At 50.7% G+C, this 21,210-nt stretch overlaps 1 protein-coding gene across 1 annotated transcript in view; it reads right to left on the bottom strand.

Moving 5' to 3' along the window:
- Window positions 1–15,765, bottom strand: part of PLCB2 (phospholipase C beta 2) — a 232,847-nt gene extending 217,082 nt beyond the window's left edge. The window contains exon 1 of the mRNA XM_088460803.1: window positions 15,667–15,765. Coding sequence (XP_088316929.1) covers window positions 15,667–15,750 — 84 coding nt within the window. The 5' untranslated portion in view covers window positions 15,751–15,765. The remainder of the gene's footprint in view (window positions 1–15,666) is intronic.
- Between the last annotated feature and the right edge of the window lie 5,445 nt (window positions 15,766–21,210).

The following is a 21,210-nucleotide window of genomic DNA, read 5'->3' as shown; positions in this document are numbered from 1 at the left end:
TTTTTCACCCCAAAAATTACGTTTATTTGGGGATGTTCTGAGGGTTTGGTTTTTTTGCTGATTGGAATTGAATTTGGAGATACTTTGAAAACAGGCAGAAAGTCCAAATTGGTGAAAACTTACCTCCAAATGGCACTATTCGCCTCTAATTGAATCCGGCCCTTAATTAGAAAAGAACAGAGCGAGACAAGAGAAACTAGAGTGATTCTTATGCCGCATATCCACTACATGATAGTGCTCCATGGGACTGATTCAGCAGGGAACGCAGTTGCTAATACGCACGCAATTGGTCGATTAATTCACTCTGTGCATGTGTATGCATTGCAGTGACTGTGTGCGAACTAGCAATTGTGATGGGAACTGCGTCTGCAGAGGCTACGCAGACCCAGAGCAGAGTGATTAACAGGAAGTGCCATTTGTGGGTGGTGATGGGGGTGGGTTGGTCAGAAGAACGCAGGCGTGCCAGTGCATCTCATCGCCGTTGCAGGGGCGTGCATAAAGTCTCATAGCGTGCACTGTCTTCACAGCCTTGAAGGGAGGTAAGCTCCTGAAATGCGTTGGCACATGGTGACAGGACAGGATCAAGGATCATCTACCCAGGAGGAATTACACACAGAATACCCTCTAATAAAGATTCGAGGGAGAAGTTATCCGGAGACCTCCACCTTTATAACTACGGGCCCTTATATGAGGGACTTCTGGTAATTCCCCATTGTTTACTGGAAATGAGAGGGAGGCAGTAGCCCCTATGCATGAATGTGTTTGTGTATACAATGCATGTTTCAAGTTAGATATCTTGTCTGTTGCATAATATATTTTATGTATATGTGAGGTGTGCCGTGGAAGACACACCAATTTTTATTTTGGAGAATTGCAATAAATTTGTTATTTTACTATATTACAGTATGTCTTGTACGATGTTTATGTTTTTCATATAAACGAGAGTACCATAGCCGGAAACTGACAGTTATATATGGGACCCAAACATCAATACAGTCGGGAAGTATTTCATTATTATTTTCTTCATTAGCACCGTGCACACTTGAATTGTCACAATAATTACTTAGATGGTAAATAAATAGTAAATATGAAAATGTATGTTATCACCACATATTAATATATAGAGGAATAAATGTATAATCTTCATAAAAATTAATCTAATTTCTATATCTTATCCTATACAATATCTAATGTTTGCATGTGGCTATAGAGTTATGCTAGGTATACACTGAAACGACTATACACACTTACTAAACGGCCACTCAGTATGTCTGGCCTGACATCACAACTGGGTGGGCATTTAAAATTAGTTCTCCAGTTGTGATTTCAGCGGTCCTTGCAGCCAGTGAACGTGTGGTGGCGGCAGGTCGCCCATACACACAGCCAGATGTACCGATATATCGGCATCGACTGTGCTGCAGGGCTGATAGGATATGTCTATAAATGACGTAGTTCAGAGACCTATTTTGTGCACACACCCCAGATGCACTCACGATATATCGTTCGTCGGCTGAACAAACGATATATCAACAAGTGTGTACCCAGCTTTAGACTGTGCTTACCCCACTTTCCTCCCAGATCCTCCTACTACAAGAGGATACATTTTGAACCCCAGCACGGCAACACTTTCTCACACCAAGCCATGTTCTACCCCTAATTGCCTACACTTTTTATTCCCCCCTCTGGGAGGGGAAGTGTTGAGGAGAAGAGGGCAGGTTGCAGAAGTGTGTCCTGCTCTTTCCGTTTCTTAGGACAAAAAAAACCCAGTGAATCCCGGGTTGATATGAGAGGACTGAGCAAAATGACACGCATCATTTTAGCCTTGCCCCATCCACACGTACCCATGATTTGCGCCATTTTACCTTGACAGCATTTTACCATGACTGGGAAGAAGTCAGCTGCATACTTCTCCCGGAGAGGGGATGAGATAAGTAGGCAAGTATGCAAAACCCCAAAATTCAGGAATCTCCAGGGGTGGACAATTAGTTTAGCGAGGGGAGATACCTAACAAGTTGTAATAAACTGTTGATGGCTGCACTGCCTTTCACCTCCCCTTATAGAGCTGCACAGTGCACCCTCCTGGCCCATGCAATCTGCGCTGCTTTCACCTCCCCTTATAGAGCTGCACAGTGCACCCTCCTGGCCCATGCAATCTGCGCTGCTTTCACCTCCCCTTATAGAGCTGCACAGTGCACCCTCCTGGCCCATGCAATCTGCGCTGCTTTCACCTCCCCTTATAGAGCTGCACAGTGCACCCTCCTGTCCCATGCAATCTGCGCTGCCTTTCACCTCCCCTTATAGAGCTGCACAGTGCACCCTCCTGTCCCATGCAATCTGCGCTGCCTTTCAACTCCCCTTATAGAGCTGCACAGTGCACCCTCCTGGCTCCTGCAATCTCCGCTGCTTTCACCTCCCCTTATAGAGCTGCACAGTGCACCCTCCTGGCCCATGCAATCTGCGCTGCCTTTCACCTCCCCTTATAGAGCTGCACAGTGCACCCTCCTGGCCGATGCAATCTGCGCTGCTTTCACCTCCCCTTATAGAGCTGCACAGTGCACCCTCCTGGCTCCTGCAATCTGCGCTGCTTTCACCTCCCCTTATAGAGCTACACAGTGCATCCTCCTGGCTCCTGCAATCTGCGCTGCCTTTCACCTCCCCTTATAGAGCTGCACAGTGCACCCTCCTGGCTCCTGCAATCTGCGCTGCCTTTCACCTCCCCTTATAGAGCTGCACAGTGCACCCTCCTGGCTCCTGCAATCTGCGCTGCTTTCACCTCCCCTTATAGAGCTGCACAGTGCACCCTCCTGGCTCCTGCAATCTGCGCTGCTTTCACCTCCCCTTATAGAGCTGCACAGTGCACACTCCTGGCTCCTGCAATCTGCGTTGCTTTCACCTCCCCTTATAGAGCTGCACAGTGCATCCTCCTGGCTCCTGCAATCTGCGCTGCCTTTCACCTCCCCTTATAGAGCTGCACAGTGCACCCTCCTGGCTCCTGCAATCTGCGCTGCCTTTCACCTCCCCTTATAGAGCTGCACAGTGCACCCTCCTGGCCCATGCAATCTGCGCTGCTTTCACCTCCCCTTATAGAGCTGCACAGTGCACCCTCCTGGCTCCTGCAATCTGCGCTGCTTTCACCTCCCCTTATAGAGCTGCACAGTGCACCCTCCTGGCTCCTGCAATCTGCGCTGCTTTCACCTCCCCTTATAGAGCTGCACAGTGCACCCTCCTGGCTCCTGCAATCTGCGCTGCTTTCACCTCCCCTTATAGAGCTGCACAGTGCACCCTCCTGGCTCCTGCAATCTGCGCTGCTTTCACCTCCCCTTATAGAGCTGCACAGTGCATCCTCCTGGCTCCTGCAATCTGCGCTGCCTTTCACCTCCCCTTATAGAGCTGCACAGTGCACCCTCCTGCCTCCTGCAATCTGCGCTGCTTTCACCTCCCCTTATAGAGCTGCACAGTGCACCCTCCTGGCTCCTGCAATCTGCGCTGCTTTCACCTCCCCTTATAGAGCTGCACAGTGCACCCTCCTGGCTCCTGCAATCTGCGCTGCTTTCACCTCCCCTTATAGAGCTGCACAGTGCATACTCCTGGCTCCTGCAATCTGCGCTGCTTTCACCTCCCCTTATAGAGCTGTACAGTGCACCCTCCTGGCTCCTGCAATCTGCGCTGCTTTCACCTCCCCTTATAGAGCTGCACAGTGCACACTCCTGGCTCCTGCAATCTGCGCTGCTTTCACCTCCCCTTATAGAGCTGCACAGTGCATCCTCCTGGCTCCTGCAATCAGCGCTGCCTTTCACCTCCCCTTATAGAGCTGCACAGTGCACCCTCCTGGCTCCTGCAATCTGCGCTGCTTTCACCTCCCCTTATAGAGCTGCACAGTGCACCCTCCTGGCTCCTGCAATCTGCGCTGCTTTCACCTCCCCTTATAGAGCTGCACAGTGCACCCTCCTGGCTCCTGCAATCTGCGCTGCTTTCACCTCTCCTTATAGAGCTGCACAGTGCACACTCCTGGCTCCTGCAATCTGCGCTGCTTTCACCTCCCCTTATAGAGCTGCACAGTGCATCCACCTGGCTCCTGCAATCTGCGCTGCCTTTCACCTCCCCTTATAGAGCTGCACAGTGCACCCTCCTGGCCCATGCAATCTGAGCTGCTTTCACCTCCCCTTATAGAGCTGCACAGTGCACCCTCCTGGCTCCTGCAATCTGCGCTGCTTTCACCTCCCCTTATAGAGCTGCACAGTGCACACTCCTGGCTCCTGCAATCTGCGCTGCTTTCACCTCCCCTTATAGAGCTGCACAGTGCATCCTCCTGGCTCCTGCAATCTGCGCTGCCTTTCACCTCTCCTTATAGAGCTGCACAGTGCACCCTCCTGGCTCCTGCAATCTGCGCTGCTTTCACCTCCCCTTATGGAGCTGCACAGTGCACCCTCCTGGCTCCTGCAATCTGCGCTGCTTTCACCTCCCCTTATAGAGCTGCACAGTGCACCCTCCTGGCCCATGCAATCTGCGCTGCTTTCACCTCCCCTTATAGAGCTGCACAGTGCACCCTCCTGGGCCATGCAATCTGCGCTGCCTTTCACCTCCCCTTATAGAGCTGCACAGTGCACCCTCCTGGCCCATGCAATCTGCGCTGCTTTCACCTCCCCTTATAGAGCTGCACAGTGCACCCTCCTGGCTCCTGCAATCTGCGCTGCTTTCACCTCCCCTTATAGAGCTGCACAGTGCATCCTCCTGGCTCCTGCAATCTGCGCTGCCTTTCACCTCCCCTTATAGAGCTGCACAGTGCACCCTCCTGGCTCCTGCAATCTGCGCTGCCTTTCACCTCCCCTTATAGAGCTGCACAGTGCACCCTCCTGGCTCCTGCAATCTGCGCTGCTTTCACCTCCCCTTATAGAGCTGCACAGTGCACCCTCCTGGCTCCTGCAATCTGCGCTGCTTTCACCTCCCCTTATAGAGCTGCACAGTGCACCCTCCTGGCTCCTGCAATCTGCGCTGTTTTCACCTCCCCTTATAGAGCTGCACAGTGTTCCCTCCTAGCCCATGCAATCTGCGCTGCTTTCACCTCCCCTTATAGAGCTGCACAGTGCACCCTCCTGGCTCCTGCAATCTGCGCTGCTTTCACCTCCCCTTATAGAGCTGCACAGTGCACCGTCCTGGGCCATGTAATCTGCGCTGCCTTTCACCTCCCCTTATAGAGCTGCACAGTGCACCCTCCTGGCTCCTGCAATCTGCGCTGCCTTTCACCTCCCCTTATAGAGCTGCACAGTGCACCCTCCTGGCTCCTGCAATCTGCGCTGCTTTCACCTCCCCTAATAGAGCTGCACAGTGCACCCTCCTGGCCCATGCAATCTGCGCTGCCTTTCACCTCCCCTTATAGAGCTGCACAGTGCACCCTCCTGGCTCCTGCAATCTGCGCTGCCTTTCACCTCCCCTTATAGAGCTGCACAGTGCACCCTCCTGGCCCATGCAATCTGCGCTGCCATTCACCTCCCCTTATAGAGCTGCACAGTGCACCCTCCTGGCCCATGCAATCTGCGCTGCCTTTCACCTGCCCTTATAGAGCTGCACAGTGCACCCTCCTGGCCCATGCAATCTGTGCTGCTTTCACCTCCCCTTATAGAGCTGCACAGTGCACCCTCCTGGCCCATGCAATCTGCGCAGCTTTCACCTCCCCTTATAGAGCTGCACAGTGCACCCTCCTGGCTCCTGCAAACTGCGCTGCTTTCACCTCCCCTTATAGAGCTGCACAGTGCTCCCTCCTGGCCCATGCAATCTGCGCTGCCTTTCACCTCCCCTTATAGAGCTGCACAGTGCACCCTCCTGGCTCCTGCAATCTGCGGTGCCTTTCACCTCCCCTTATAGAGCTGCACAGTGCACCCTCCTGGCTCCTGCAATCTGCGCTGCTTTCACCTCCCCTAATAGAGCTGCACAGTGCACCCTCCTGGCCGATGCAATCTGCGCTGCTTTCACCTCCCCTTATAGAGCTGCACAGTGCACCCTCCTGGCCCATGCAATCTGCGCTGCCATTCACCTCCCCTTATAGAGCTGCACAGTGCACCCTCCTGTCCCATGCAATCTGCGCTGCCTTTCACCTCCCCTTATAGAGCTGCACAGTGCACCCTCCTGGCCCATGCAATCTGCGCTGCTTTCACCTCCCCTTATGGAGCTGCACAGTGCACCCTCCTGGCCCATGCAATCTGCGCTGCTTTCACCTCCCCTTATAGAGCTGCATAGTGCACCCTCCTGGCCCATGCAATCTGCGCTGCTTTCACCTCCCCTTATAGAGCTGCACAGTGCACCCTCCTGGCCCATGCAATCTGCGCTGCCATTCACCTCCCCTTATAGAGCTGCACAGTGCACCCTCCTGTCCCATGCAATCTGCGCTGCCTTTCACCTCCCCTTATAGAGCTGCACAGTGCACCCTCCTGGCCCATGCAATCTGCGCTGCCTTTCAACTCCCCTTATAGAGCTGCACAGTGCACCCTCCTGGCTCCTGCAATCTCCGCTGCTTTCACCTCCCCTTATAGAGCTGCACAGTGCACCCTCCTGGCCCATGCAATCTGCGCTGCCTTTCACCTCCCCTTATAGAGCTGCACAGTGCACCCTCCTGGCCCATGCAATCTGCGCTGCTTTCACCTCCCCTTATAGAGCTGCACAGTGCACCCTCCTGGCTCCTGCAATCTGCGCTGCTTTCACCTCCCCTTATAGAGCTGCACAGTGCATCCTCCTGGCTCCTGCAATCTGCGCTGCCTTTCACCTCCCCTTATAGAGCTGCACAGTGCACCCTCCTGGCTCCTGCAATCTGCGCTGCTTTCACCTCCCCTTATAGAGCTGCACAGTGCACCCTCCTGGCTCCTGCAATCTGCGCTGCTTTCACCTCCCCTTATAGAGCTGCACAGTGCACCCTCCTGGCTCCTGCAATCTGCGCTGCTTTCACCTCCCCTTATAGAGCTGCACAGTGCACACTCCTGGCTCCTGCAATCTGCGCTGCTTTCACCTCCCCTTATAGAGCTGCACAGTGCATCCTCCTGGCTCCTGCAATCTGCGCTGCCTTTCACCTCCCCTTATAGAGCTGCACAGTGCACCCTCCTGGCCCATGCAATCTGCGCTGCTTTCACCTCCCCTTATAGAGCTGCACAGTGCACCCTCCTGGCTCCTGCAATCTGCGCTGCTTTCACCTCCCCTTATAGAGCTGCACAGTGCACCCTCCTGGCTCCTGCAATCTGCGCTGCTTTCACCTCCCCTTATAGAGCTGCACAGTGCACCCTCCTGGCCCATGCAATCTGCGCTGCCTTTCAACTCCCCTTATAGAGCTGCACAGTGCACCCTCCTGGCTCCTGCAATCTCCGCTGCTTTCACCTCCCCTTATAGAGCTGCACAGTGCACCCTCCTGGCCCATGCAATCTGCGCTGCCTTTCACCTCCCCTTATAGAGCTGCACAGTGCACCCTCCTGGCCCATGCAATCTGCGCTGCTTTCACCTCCCCTTATAGAGCTGCACAGTGCACCCTCCTGGCTCCTGCAATCTGCGCTGCTTTCACCTCCCCTTATAGAGCTGCACAGTGCATCCTCCTGGCTCCTGCAATCTGCGCTGCCTTTCACCTCCCCTTATAGAGCTGCACAGTGCACCCTCCTGGCTCCTGCAATCTGCGCTGCTTTCACCTCCCCTTATAGAGCTGCACAGTGCACCCTCCTGGCTCCTGCAATCTGCGCTGCTTTCACCTCCCCTTATAGAGCTGCACAGTGCACCCTCCTGGCTCCTGCAATCTGCGCTGTTTTCACCTCCCCTTATAGAGCTGCACAGTGCACACTCCTGGCTCCTGCAATCTGCGCTGCTTTCACCTCCCCTTATAGAGCTGCACAGTGCATCCTCCTGGCTCCTGCAATCTGCGCTGCCTTTCACCTCCCCTTATAGAGCTGCACAGTGCACCCTCCTGGCCCATGCAATCTGCGCTGCTTTCACCTCCCCTTATAGAGCTGCACAGTGCACCCTCCTGGCTCCTGCAATCTGCGCTGCTTTCACCTCCCCTTATAGAGCTGCACAGTGCACCCTCCTGGCTCCTGCAATCTGCGCTGCTTTCACCTCCCCTTATAGAGCTGCACAGTGCACCCTCCTGGCAAATGCAATCTGCGCTGCTTTCACCTCCCCTTATAGAGCTGCACAGTGCACCCTCCTGGCCCATGCAATCTGCGCTGCTTTCACCTCCCCTTATAGAGCTGCACAGTGCACCCTCCTGGCTCCTGCAATCTGCGCTGCTTTCACCTCCCCTTATAGAGCTGCACAGTGCATCCTCCTGGCTCCTGCAATCTGCGCTGCCTTTCACCTCCCCTTATAGAGCTGCACAGTGCACCCTCCTGGCTCCTGCAATCTGCGTTGCTTTCACCTCCCCTTATAGAGCTGCACAGTGCACCCTCCTGGCTCCTGCAATCTGCGCTGCTTTCACCTCCCCTTATAGAGCTGCACAGTGCACCCTCCTGGCTCCTGCAATCTGCGCTGCTTTCACCTCCCCTTATAGAGCTGCACAGTGCACACTCCTGGCTCCTGCAATCTGCGCTGCTTTCACCTCCCCTTATAGAGCTGCACAGTGCATCCTCCTGGCTCCTGCAATCTGCGCTGCCTTTCACCTCCCCTTATAGAGCTGCACAGTGCACCCTCCTGGCCCATGCAATCTGCGCTGCTTTCACCTCCCCTTATAGAGCTGCACAGTGCACCCTCCTGGCTCCTGCAATCTGCGCTGCTTTCACCTCCCCTTATAGAGCTGCACAGTGCACCCTCCTGGCTCCTGCAATCTGCGCTGCTTTCACCTCCCCTTATAGAGCTGCACAGTGCACCCTCCTGGCCCATGCAATCTGCGCTGCTTTCACCTCCCCTTATAGAGCTGCACAGTGCACCCTCCTGGCCCATGCAATCTGCGCTGCTTTCACCTCCCCTTATAGAGCTGCACAGTGCACCCTCCTGGCTCCTGCAATCTGCGCTGCTTTCACCTCCCCTTATAGAGCTGCACAGTGCACCCTCCTGGCTCCTGCAATCTGCGCTGCCTTTCACCTCCCCTTATAGAGCTGCACAGTGCACCCTCCTGGCTCCTGCAATCTGCGCTGCTTTCACCTCCCCTTATAGAGCTGCACAGTGCACCCTCCTGGCTCCTGCAATCTGCGCTGCTTTCACCTCCCCTTATAGAGCTGCACAGTGCACCCTCCTGGCTCCTGCAATCTGCGCTGCTTTCACCTCCCCTTATAGAGCTGCACAGTGCACACTCCTGGCTCCTGCAATCTGCGCTGCTTTCACCTCCCCTTAAAGAGCTGCACAGTGCATCCTCCTGGCTCCTGCAATCTGCGCTGCCTTTCACCTCCCCTTATAGAACTGCACAGTGCACCCTCCTGGCCCATGCAATCTGCGCTGCTTTCACCTCCCCTTATAGAGCTGTACAGTGCACCCTCCTGGCTCCTGCAATCTGCGCTGCTTTCACCTCCCCTTATAGAGCTGCACAGTGCACACTCCTGGCTCCTGCAATCTGCGCTGCTTTCACCTCCCCTTATAGAGCTGCACAGTGCATCCTCCTGGCTCCTGCAATCAGCGCTGCCTTTCACCTCCCCTTATAGAGCTGCACAGTGCACCCTCCTGGCTCCTGCAATCTGCGCTGCTTTCACCTCCCCTTATAGAGCTGCACAGTGCACCCTCCTGGCTCCTGCAATCTGCGCTGCTTTCACCTCCCCTTATAGAGCTGCACAGTGCACCCTCCTGGCTCCTGCAATCTGCGCTGCTTTCACCTCTCCTTATAGAGCTGCACAGTGCACACTCCTGGCTCCTGCAATCTGCGCTGCTTTCACCTCCCCTTATAGAGCTGCACAGTGCATCCACCTGGCTCCTGCAATCTGCGCTGCCTTTCACCTCCCCTTATAGAGCTGCACAGTGCACCCTCCTGGCCCATGCAATCTGAGCTGCTTTCACCTCCCCTTATAGAGCTGCACAGTGCACCCTCCTGGCTCCTGCAATCTGCGCTGCTTTCACCTCCCCTTATAGAGCTGCACAGTGCACACTCCTGGCTCCTGCAATCTGCGCTGCTTTCACCTCCCCTTATAGAGCTGCACAGTGCATCCTCCTGGCTCCTGCAATCTGCGCTGCCTTTCACCTCTCCTTATAGAGCTGCACAGTGCACCCTCCTGGCTCCTGCAATCTGCGCTGCTTTCACCTCCCCTTATGGAGCTGCACAGTGCACCCTCCTGGCCCATGCAATCTGCGCTGCTTTCACCTCCCCTTATAGAGCTGCACAGTGCACCCTCCTGGCCCATGCAATCTGCGCTGCTTTCACCTCCCCTTATAGAGCTGCACAGTGCACCCTCCTGGCCCATGCAATCTGCGCTGCTTTCACCTCCCCTTATAGAGCTGCACAGTGCACCCTCCTGGGCCATGCAATCTGCGCTGCCTTTCACCTCCCCTTATAGAGCTGCACAGTGCACCCTCCTGGCCCATGCAATCTGCGCTGCTTTCACCTCCCCTTATAGAGCTGCACAGTGCACCCTCCTGGCTCCTGCAATCTGCGCTGCTTTCACCTCCCCTTATAGAGCTGCACAGTGCACCGTCCTGGGCCATGTAATCTGCGCTGCCTTTCACCTCCCCTTATAGAGCTGCACAGTGCACCCTCCTGGCTCCTGCAATCTGCGCTGCCTTTCACCTCCCCTTATAGAGCTGCACAGTGCACCCTCCTGGCCCATGCAATCTGCGCTGCCTTTCACCTCCCCTTATAGAGCTGCACAGTGCACCCTCCTGGCTCCTGCAATCTGCGCTGCCTTTCACCTCCCCTTATAGAGCTGCACAGTGCACCCTCCTGGCCCATGCAATCTGCGCTGCCTTTCACCTCCCCTTATAGAGCTGCACAGTGCACCCTCCTGGCCCATGCAATCTGCGCTGCCTTTCACCTGCCCTTATAGAGCTGCACAGTGCACCCTCCTGGCCCATGCAATCTGTGCTGCTTTCACCTCCCCTTATAGAGCTGCACAGTGCACCCTCCTGGCCCATGCAATCTGCGCTGCTTTCACCTCCCCTTATAGAGCTGCACAGTGCACCCTCCTGGCCCATGCAATCTGCGCTGATTTCACCTCCCCTAATAGAGCTGCACAGTGCACCCTCCTGGCTCCTGCAAACTGTGCTGCTTTCACCTCCCCTTATAGAGCTGCACAGTGCTCCCTCCTGGCCCATGCAATCTGCGCTGCCTTTCACCTCCCCTTATAGAGCTGCACAGTGCACCCTCCTGGCTCCTGCAATCTGCGGTGCCTTTCACCTCCCCTTATAGAGCTGCACAGTGCACCCTCCTGGCTCCTGCAATCTGCGCTGCTTTCACCTCCCCTAATAGAGCTGCACAGTGCACCCTCCTGGCCGATGCAATCTGCGCTGCTTTCACCTCCCCTTATAGAGCTGCACAGTGCACCCTCCTGGCCCATGCAATCTGCGCTGCTTTCACCTCCCCTAATAGAGCTGCACTGTGCACCCTCCTGGCCCATGCAATCTGCGCTGCCTTTCACCTCCCCTTATAGAGTTGTACAGTGCACCCTCCTGGCTCCTGCAATCTGTGCTGCTTTCACCTCCCCTTACAGAGCTGCACAGTGCACCCTCCTGGCCCATGCAATCTGTGCTGCTTTCACCTCCCCTGATAGAGCTGCACAATGCACCCTCCTGGCTCCTGCAATCTGCGCTGCTTTCACCTCCCCTTATAGAGCTGCACAGTGCACCCTCCTGGCCCATGCAATCTGCGCTGCTTTTACCTCCCCTTATAGAGCTGCACAGTGCACCCTCCTGGCTCCTGCAATCTGCGCTGCTTTCACCTCCCCTTATAGAGCTGCACAGTGCACCCTCCTGGCCCATGCAATCTGTGCTGCCTTTCAATTCCCCTTATAGAGCTGCACAGTGCACCCTCCTGGCTCCTGCAATCTGCGCTGATATCACCTCCCGTTATAGAGCTGCACAGTGCACCCTCCTGGCCCATGCAATCTGCGCTGCCTTTCACCTCCCCTTATAGAGCTGCACAGTGCACCCTCCTGGCCCATGCAATCTGCGCTGCCTTTCACCTCCCCTTATAGAGCTGCACAGTGCACCCTCCTGGCTCCTGCAATCTGCACTGCTTTCACCTCCCCTTATAGAGCTGCACAGTGCACCCTCCTGGCTCCTGCAATCTGCGCTGCCTTTCACCTCCCCTTATAGAGCTGCACAGTGCACCCTCCTGGCTCCTGCAATCTGCGCTGCCTTTCACCTCCCCTTATAGAGCTGCACAGTGCACCCTCCTGGCTCCTGCAATCTGCACTGCTTCAGAACCTGCTTATATCTGAGCTGCACTAGAAAGTACAGAGACCGTGTGTAACAAAAAAGAGGAGAGTATGTGGCTCCGATGTAATTCAGAGGCAATCCTTTGTTTTGCATTGATAAGTACCAATGCTGGCCGCATAAAGTTATGGTGGGATAAGAGGAAAGGGGTCAGACCCAATTATCTGATGGGCCACATAAGACCCTGGTCCATATTTTGCCCATTCTGGGCTTACTCGCATAGACAGATGCAGTAGCACAGGAACAGATGAATGATATTGCAAAACAGTATTTGTGCTGCGGGCCCAAAGTTTTGTAAATAATCTTTTTTGTCCGTGTTCCTCTTTTAGGTTTTCTGAGGGGTGTCAGTCAGCAGCAGTACAGCTAGTTCAGCGACTATATGACAATGAATTATGACATAAATGCAGCGCTCCAGTGAAAAGTCATAGTTATTTAATAACCTTGTGTAGCTGCCGAATATGTCATGATGAAGCTCACTTGTTGACATTCAAAATGTCGACACCAGAATATCGATGGGCTCTGAATGTCAACCGTCACAATATTGACATGGTCATTAGGCTGGCAATCAATATGTGGAAATGCATTTACGTCGACATGGTTGAAATATTGACACATTCAGAATGTCAACATTTAACATGTCACATCAAAATGTCGACATTTTTTTTTGTTGATTTGTAGAGTCAGGTTTTCCGTCTTGTATATGAAAAAAGCAGTTTTGCAAAATCACATACACAAAAGCAAATAATATACTGTATGTCTGAGCTACAAAATAAAGAGAAATCACCAACCAGTGCCAGCAGCGCATTTTCAAACAGACAGTCACAAGCTAGTCCTGGCGGGCTGTCATCATCTTCATCTACTATTTGCACCTTCCCACAAACACCTGCGAATAATACTGTTTTCACTGTTATATATATCTCTGTCCTGCTCACAATAGTGCAAACATGCCCTGTACTTGGCCTACGTTAGAAAGAGCAGCGGCTCCTGTCCTCTTAACTGAGGGGGGCTGCCGCTAGCCTGGATTCTTCCACTAGCCTGGGTTCTTCCGCCTGCTCAATGAATCTGGCAGGCATTGGGACCCCGTATGCGCACGCATAACACCAGATTCTCTGGGCTGCATTGGTTGCAGCCCTTAGGAGCCTGTTAGGGCTGCCCGAAAGGCAGAGCAGCGGCTTCCACTGGAAGCCGCTCTCTGCTGATTGCAGCCTGGACTGGCAGTCCCAGAGGGAGGAGACACCTCTCCCTGGGGCTGCCTGTCTTCAGCGTGACTGGCAGGTGGCGCTTCCAATGGGAAGCCACCTCCAGTCACAGTGAAGCGTACTGCACTGGCTCACTGAAGTGGCTGATTTTACTGAGGGGGCTGCAACCTCGCAGCCCCTAGGTAAGATCCGACACTGGTTAGAATACCTCGTCCCACCTATTCAGGTTCAAGCAGGTGCAAGTGGCAGAATCGCGCAAATCCACTATTTTGTACACCGTGAAATCACCAAGATGCGTTATACAAACCAACATAGTACTCACTCTGCATTAGTCTAATTTTTTAGGTACCATCTATATGACTAAGCAACGGGCAACACAGAGGAACAGTAGTTAGCATTGCTACCCCATAGTGCTGGGATCATGAGCAGGCCTGTAAAAAGCCGGTCCGAGTCCCAGTTATTTTCGGACGGTGTGGCCTAATGATGCTAGGCATGGCCACGCCACCATAGATAAAAAAAGAGAAAACAATTATTTGCTTTGCGGCACTGCGGGGGTGCTCAAGCCCCTCAGCCAGGGGCAAATCCAGAGGGGTGCGATCAATGTGAGAAGATTTCTGTTGTTGTGCAGTGACAGCAGCCTCCCTGGCCCCACTGCTGCCCAGCATACAGCAGCGAGTACAGGGCTGTAGAAACACTGCCGCTGACATGTAAGAGGGAGGGAGGGTGGAGGGAGAGGGCCCCTCCATCAAGCCCGGGTAATTAGTTACCGCCCAGTGGCATAACTAGGGGGGTGCGGGCCACACCTGGGTGTCACCCGCCGAGGGGTGACACCAAGGTGCAGGCTCCCCCTCAGTGACAGGAGGTGGGTGCTGCACTGTAACATCACGTGCAGCAGTCGGCTCCTATCACAGAGATTGAGCCTGCACTGCCCGCACCTCCAGCACCCCCCATTGATAACGAAGTGCCGGCAGTCTCGGGACGTGAAGCCACACCCTTTCCCGAGTCCACGCCTCCTCTGGCGAGGCCACGCCCCCTTTCGGCGGAGTGCGCGGCTCCGCCGCGCTCATGGCATCCCTCCCCGCACTGGGTGTCACCGCGAGGTGGGACGCCACTATTACTGCCGCCTCTCTCTGCACCCTTGATTATGAGACATGTTTTTTTCATCTATGTGGAGTTTTCTCCAGGTGCTATGGCTTTAGTCTAAAATAAATGTCAAGAGGTGTATTGCTGGTTACTAAATGTACCCTAATTTGGGTTTGTATGTTAGGGAGTTTAGACTGTAAGATCAAATGGAGCAGGAACAGATATGAATGATAAATATTCTTTTTAGAATGCTGCATAATATGGTGGCGTTATATAAATAAAAGTTAATAATCATCAAATGAACGTACAAAATAAGTACCTGTTGCAGGCTTATTGTAGAAAGTGTTTTAGTTTTTGCTTTGTTCCTAAATCAAGCATTTGGAAACCCCCTCTAGAAATCCTATATGTATATAATACATGTAGTATTTAGACCTCTAAACTGTGGTAATTGTGGTAACACTGGAGAAATCTGAGTTCTGTGTCATTAATCCATTGGTATATACTGAACTGTCTTATTGCTTAGCCCTCTGTACAGAGCTGCAGACCACCTTTGGCGCCCTATAAATAAAGTTTAATAGGAAAGAGTATTAATCGAGCCTTTTGCCGGATTTATTCCACCAATTTGGTTCTTTTGGCTTTTAGATTGAAGCAAAGTACAGAAAAAGCCAGTTGTCACACAGCGTGTATACTCACAAGTATGGGGGACTGGGGTGATCCTCAGGGTGGAGACAAAACAATAGTGCAAAAACGTTTACATTGCAGCAGATGATGAAAATACATGGATGAAGAAAATCTTTTTTTATGTTTACTTGTTTTTTTTTACACCTTACATCAACTCAGTGTCATCTCTCACCCATGTTTTACAGGAATATATTACATTTTTAGATAAAACACATCAACCATATTGAGTATACAAAACATGCACATTATTATATAAAGTGCAAATACTGCATGATATAAAACTAACCCAGATGCACTTATTTAGTAAAGTGAGAAAATACATTAAGTACATTATGCCTTATGAACTGTTGCCAGGCTTAAGGGAACAAAGTAAAACAAGAATACTTACATCATCCCATTTTATAAAGCGTTCCCCCTTAGACAGGTAAGCATTGACCTCTGGGGGACTTAGGATAGGAGTTAACATGGACATCCTGAATTGTGAAGGGCACTTTCCTTTCTGGCTTGTCACATTATGTATCCTGAAGCATGTGAATCTCCAGCCATACCTTTCAGGCTTCCTTGTTTTATAGCCAAGAGACACTACAACCAAATCATCCAGGATCCCACAATCTGCATTGTAAATAATCAGCTTGTGAGATGTCCGCCTCCCAGCCTGTACCCAGCCCAACAGTTTATAAGCAGGTTGGAGAGAGACTGCAGACAGATAATTTGCTAGCAAGTATCTCTCTCTATGTCCTGCCAAAGAACTTCCTTTTTTCTTTTAAATTCATGCTTCCGGAGAGCACCATCAGCTTATCTTGACACTATTACACCACGGCACTGTTACCTAATGAGTGACTGCAAGGCCTTGTTGTGGAAAGTGAAGTTAGATGAAGAATTGTGGTATATACAATGGGGGTTCATTACTAACACAGTGACCAAATACACACAGCGCAGTAATCACAAAAATACTAACAAAAGCAATGTGCGATGTGTCACATACAATCTATTCTACATGATCAGACACGTGGCTTGATAATGGACAGGTAATAGCCAATGCATTTTCTTTATTCTAACCCTTTAAAACTATTTCACTTTGCTATTGTACAGTTTTGTGTAATACAAAGGGTTGATACATCATTATTAGGTGGAGTGAACATTTCTGTGCAATAGCCATAGGAAATAAGGTGGAGTAGGCGGCATTTGTTCATTTCCAGGCACACTTTTCTACTGGTCATAGATATATCTAAGCACACAGGAAGCAATGCATTCTGGGCAATCTCGAGGGAAACTATACCCCCCCCTACACACACACTCACACAGAATATCATGACCACTGGGTAAGAGGCTACAATCGTAGTAATATTGTATTTGTAAAAGGCCTTGGTAATAAATAGTAATTTAAACACCAATCAGCTATAACATTAAAACCATTGACAGATGAAGTGAATAACATTGATTGTTACAATGGTATCTGTCAAGGGGAGGGGTATATTAGGCAGCAAGTGAAGAGTCAATTCTTGAAGTTGATGTTTTGAAAGCAGGAAAAATGGGCAAGCATAATGATCTGAGTAACTATGACTAGGGCCAAACTGTGATGGCTAAACGACTGGGTCAGAGCATCTTCAGGCAAGTCTTGGAGGACAACAGGTGAACTAGCGACAGAGTCATGGGCGCCTAAGACTCATTGATGCGTGTGAGGAGCGAAGGCAAACCTGTCTGCTCCAATCTCACAGAAGAACTAGTGTAGCACAACTTGCTGAAAAAGTTAATGCTGGCTATGATAGAAAGGTGTCAGAACACACTGTGCATTAAAGCTTGCTGCATAGCCGCAGACCAGTCAGACTGCCTATGCTGACCCTTGTCCACCTCTAAAAGTGACAACAATGAGCAAGTGAGCATCAGAACTGAACCATGTAGCAATGGAAGAAGGTGACCTGGTCTGATGAATCACGTTTTCTTTTACATAATGTGGACTGCCTGGTGTGTGTGTGCATCGTTTACCTGGAGAAGAGATGGTACCAGGATGCACTATGGAAAGAAGACAGGCCGATGGAGGCAGTGTGATGCTCTGGGCAATGTTCCGCTGGGAAACCTTGGGTCCTGGCATTTATGTGGATGTTACTTTGACACGTACCACCCAGAGGCGGACTTAGACCTCATGGGGCCCTAAATAAGACACCGATTTGGGGCCCCCCTTCCTTAAACAATCTTGAACACCATATTTACATTCCCTATTTATTCCCCTTACGTTATTTGTAATTTTTCCTCCTTATATTCAACTTTTTAAAACATTCAACATTAGGGGTGCCCGAAAGTTAAAATCTGAATGCTGGCTGCAGGGACCGAGGGCCTGATTCATAGATGGACGGAATGGCAGAGCCGCACACCAGCAGCTGTACAATTCCATCCATCTCAGATGCAAATGCAGCAGGAGGTGTCGGTAGGAAACAGGCACCTCCTGCTGCATCTGTGATCCCATCTCTGCGACCAAGGTCACAAACTGGCACGACCATTGGACTCACAGATGGAGGACTGTGCATGTGCAGTCCTTTAACAATTGGAGATGTGCGTTAAACACCCCCCCCCATAAAAACCTATGGGGGATGCGGCTGCCAGTGGGAATGGAGGTATAGCAGCAGGTATCGGAGATATCTGCCTCGGCCCCTCTGTGATACATCTGGGGTAAACTTAATAATTGCGGTTAACACCCGAAAACTGGTGTTTTCGGGGTTAAGCCACAAATATACAATGATAAATGGGTCCCGATGTGACACTATATTGCTGCCTGAATAGAACTACTGTATATTCATAAAAGGCACAGCAGAGGCAAAGATAATTGACAAATTCTACTGATAATGTAAAGATATAGGTGAAATGCACAGAACGAATCAAGAAAGATGATATTTAGTATAAGCCAATATATTAAATTGATATGAAACTTAACAGTTTCGCTAATACATATGAATGAAGATGGATGATGCTGCTGAGAAGAAGGATGTCTCTGTACCTCGCCGGAGGGGTAAGTAATGTTAAATACCAATGGCATATTCGCTAGTATCACTGCGATACTAAACAAGATGCCACTGGTTTAATATGGATTGTTGTTAAATTGAGCCCTTATTACATGTCTAGGCTCCACACTAAGAGGGGTATTCAATATGGGAGCGAAAAGTCCGTGCTGGACTTTTCGCTCCACATCGGAGAATTTTCAGGGATAAAGTATCGGGCACGCGCCCGCTTTATCCCTGTATTCAATATAAATCCTCCGAAAACGGGACCTGGCGAAGTGGGATTTGCATAAAAAAATGAATTTTTCCTTGAAAAAATTGTAGGACCCCCCTAAAGTTGTAAAAACATGGGGGATCACTATGGGTACCCCCATTTTATCCTGCAAATGAAAGTCGGGGATTTAAACAGCTGCAGCAGGTGCTTTTTTTCCCCAACAGTGAAGTGATGCAGAAGAGCACTTAAGTTATCTTTTTCGTTTTTTTAAGTGGTCCCATCAAATTTGGGGTACATGAAAATGGGTACTAGCATATTTTTATGTCCCTAAAGTAAGTTTTTAAAAATTCTGCATTTGTGCACCTGCCGCTATAAATCTATTCTAGAAAACACCTGCCGCATCCTTGCAGAATAGCCCTGAACCTATTTCCCTAGTTTTAAACAATTTTTTCCCATTTTTTTTTTCACCCAAATTTTGAAATTAATTTTTTGGGGTGTCCCTATTTTTTTTTTTAAAACTTTTTTTGACACAGTTATTTTTTAAATGTCATTCCCAGGGGTGCAGGCTATTTTTTTTAAGCCTGCACCCCTAAACCCCAATTCTGCACTTTTTTTCGACACCTATTCAATGGTGAAAAGTTATCCCCGTTTTTTTATCAAAGACTTTGCGAACCTGCGAAAAGTCTTTCAAATTGAATACGGTGTAAAACTAAAACCTGCGATAATGATGTCATAGGTGCGATATTAACGCAAAAACAGAGTTTTTGCACCCATATTGAATTCCCCTATAAAAGGTAAATCCCTTTTGTTAGTATAATGGAGGTAGTCATCAATCAATAAAAGCAGGGAAGTGAAGACGATGTAAAGTAGAAGGGGTGTGATGAAGGAGGTGAGAGTGCAGGTCTTAAGGTGCCTACACACATAGCGATATTTTACACGATCTGGCCGATTCAGACGTATCGGAACAACAGATCGTGTAAAATATGCCCAAATCGTGGGTAAATCGTGAGTCCCCACTCACGATCACGATATGATGCACATCTCCGCTGGTCGTACATCGCATAGTCAGATCTGCCAATCTGGGACACAATGCACTGGAGAAAAGTCTGAATGCACGATAGATCGTTTGAAGATTGGACACTGCAAACACCAAATCGTGTGCAGAGCTGTTGAGGACAGTTTTCAAGGGAAATCGTGCACGATGTCGGATCGTGAGCACATCGCTATGTGTGTAGGCCCAATTAGGTCAGTAACCCTCATATATACACAGACAGCAGCTTAGCAGAACCTTATCACTACCTTTCACAGATAAATGCCTTTGTGCAGCTTTCCCTGCTGCAGAGATATAAATATAACAGAGCAGTGACATAGCTACACACTCCTATACAGCTACATATATGTGTGGGGAAGCAGGTCATATGCTAATAGTACTCATTTTGTACATGGCGGCAGAGCAATATATCCAACCTCCGCTCTCTTTTACTATATAACAGTGCACAGTCAGAAGTACATCAAGTACACTCACAGAATTACACAGTAAAGCCCTAATCCCAGTGAGCACAGGAAAAGGGAAGGTGTGCAGCTCAGTCACACAGTGCAGTAAGGCAGCGTGGAGGAAGGAGAGGGACGTGCTTTCTGTGCAAAGGAAGGGGTGTATCTAGGACACTGTCTAGCTCCCACTGTGCAGGGAAAAAAGTAGAGCTCATGATGAATGCACTATAGGCAGCACGCCATGACCCCCTGCTGTAGCTGGGTATGAAGGCAGCTGCCCCCCCCTCCACAGAAATTTGTTAAACTGCAGGACTATAAATAATAATGACACCCCTGCCCCCGTGGTAAACTCTCTTGCTTCAGATACTAAACGAAATCCACTGACACGCACCTCACCTTTGATTCAGCAGCTGAGCAACACCACCTCACTGTCTTCTTCCTGTGTTGTCGGCTCCTCGCTCCTCTCTCCCACTCTCCGTGCGTGTCAGGTGATCACAGTGCAGGGGAGGAGGAGACACTGACTAGAAGAGTGGTGTCCTGCTTCTGCTGCTGCTGGTTGGCTCCCGGCAGTGACAACAAGCAAAATGCTTTCTGCCCTGCTCTATTATACATCCCCGTCGGCGGCCGGGCCCCTTGGGACCCGCCGGGCCCTAAGCGCGCACCTGCATTGCCTAGCGGTAAATCTGCCTCTGGTACCACCTACCAAAACATTGTTGCAGACCAAGTACACCCCTTCATGGAAATGACATTTTCTGATGAAACTAGTCTCTTTCAGATGGATATTGTGCCTTGCCACACTGCAAAAATTGTTCAGGGATGGTTTGAAGAACATGACAAAGCGTTCAAGGTGTTTAATTGGCCTACAAATTCTCCAGATATCAAACCAATCGAGCATCTGTGGGATATCCTGGAAAAATAAGTCCGAGCCATGGAGGCCCCACCTGACAATTTATAGGACTTAAAGGATCTGCTTCTAACGTCTTGATGCCAGATACCAAAGGACACCTTCAAAGGTCTTGTGGAGTCCATGGCTCGATGGGTCAGAGCTGTTATGGTGGCACAAAGAGGACCTACAATATTAGGCAGGAGGTTTTAATGTTATAACAAACCAGTGTATATCCTGAAAATAAAAAATATTCTAAGAATTGTATTTGTTATGCACAACAGGAAATATTGGAGACGATTCAATCCGCAGTGATGGCCGTTTTTTGCAGATGGTACTACGCGACGATTC

The sequence above is a fragment of the Taudactylus pleione genome, unplaced genomic scaffold (assembly GCF_031769625.1).
Source record: "Taudactylus pleione unplaced genomic scaffold, aTauple2 ptg000985l, whole genome shotgun sequence".
Classification (NCBI taxonomy): Eukaryota; Metazoa; Chordata; class Amphibia; order Anura; family Myobatrachidae; genus Taudactylus; species Taudactylus pleione.
This window is presented reverse-complemented; position numbering and strand designations above follow the sequence as displayed.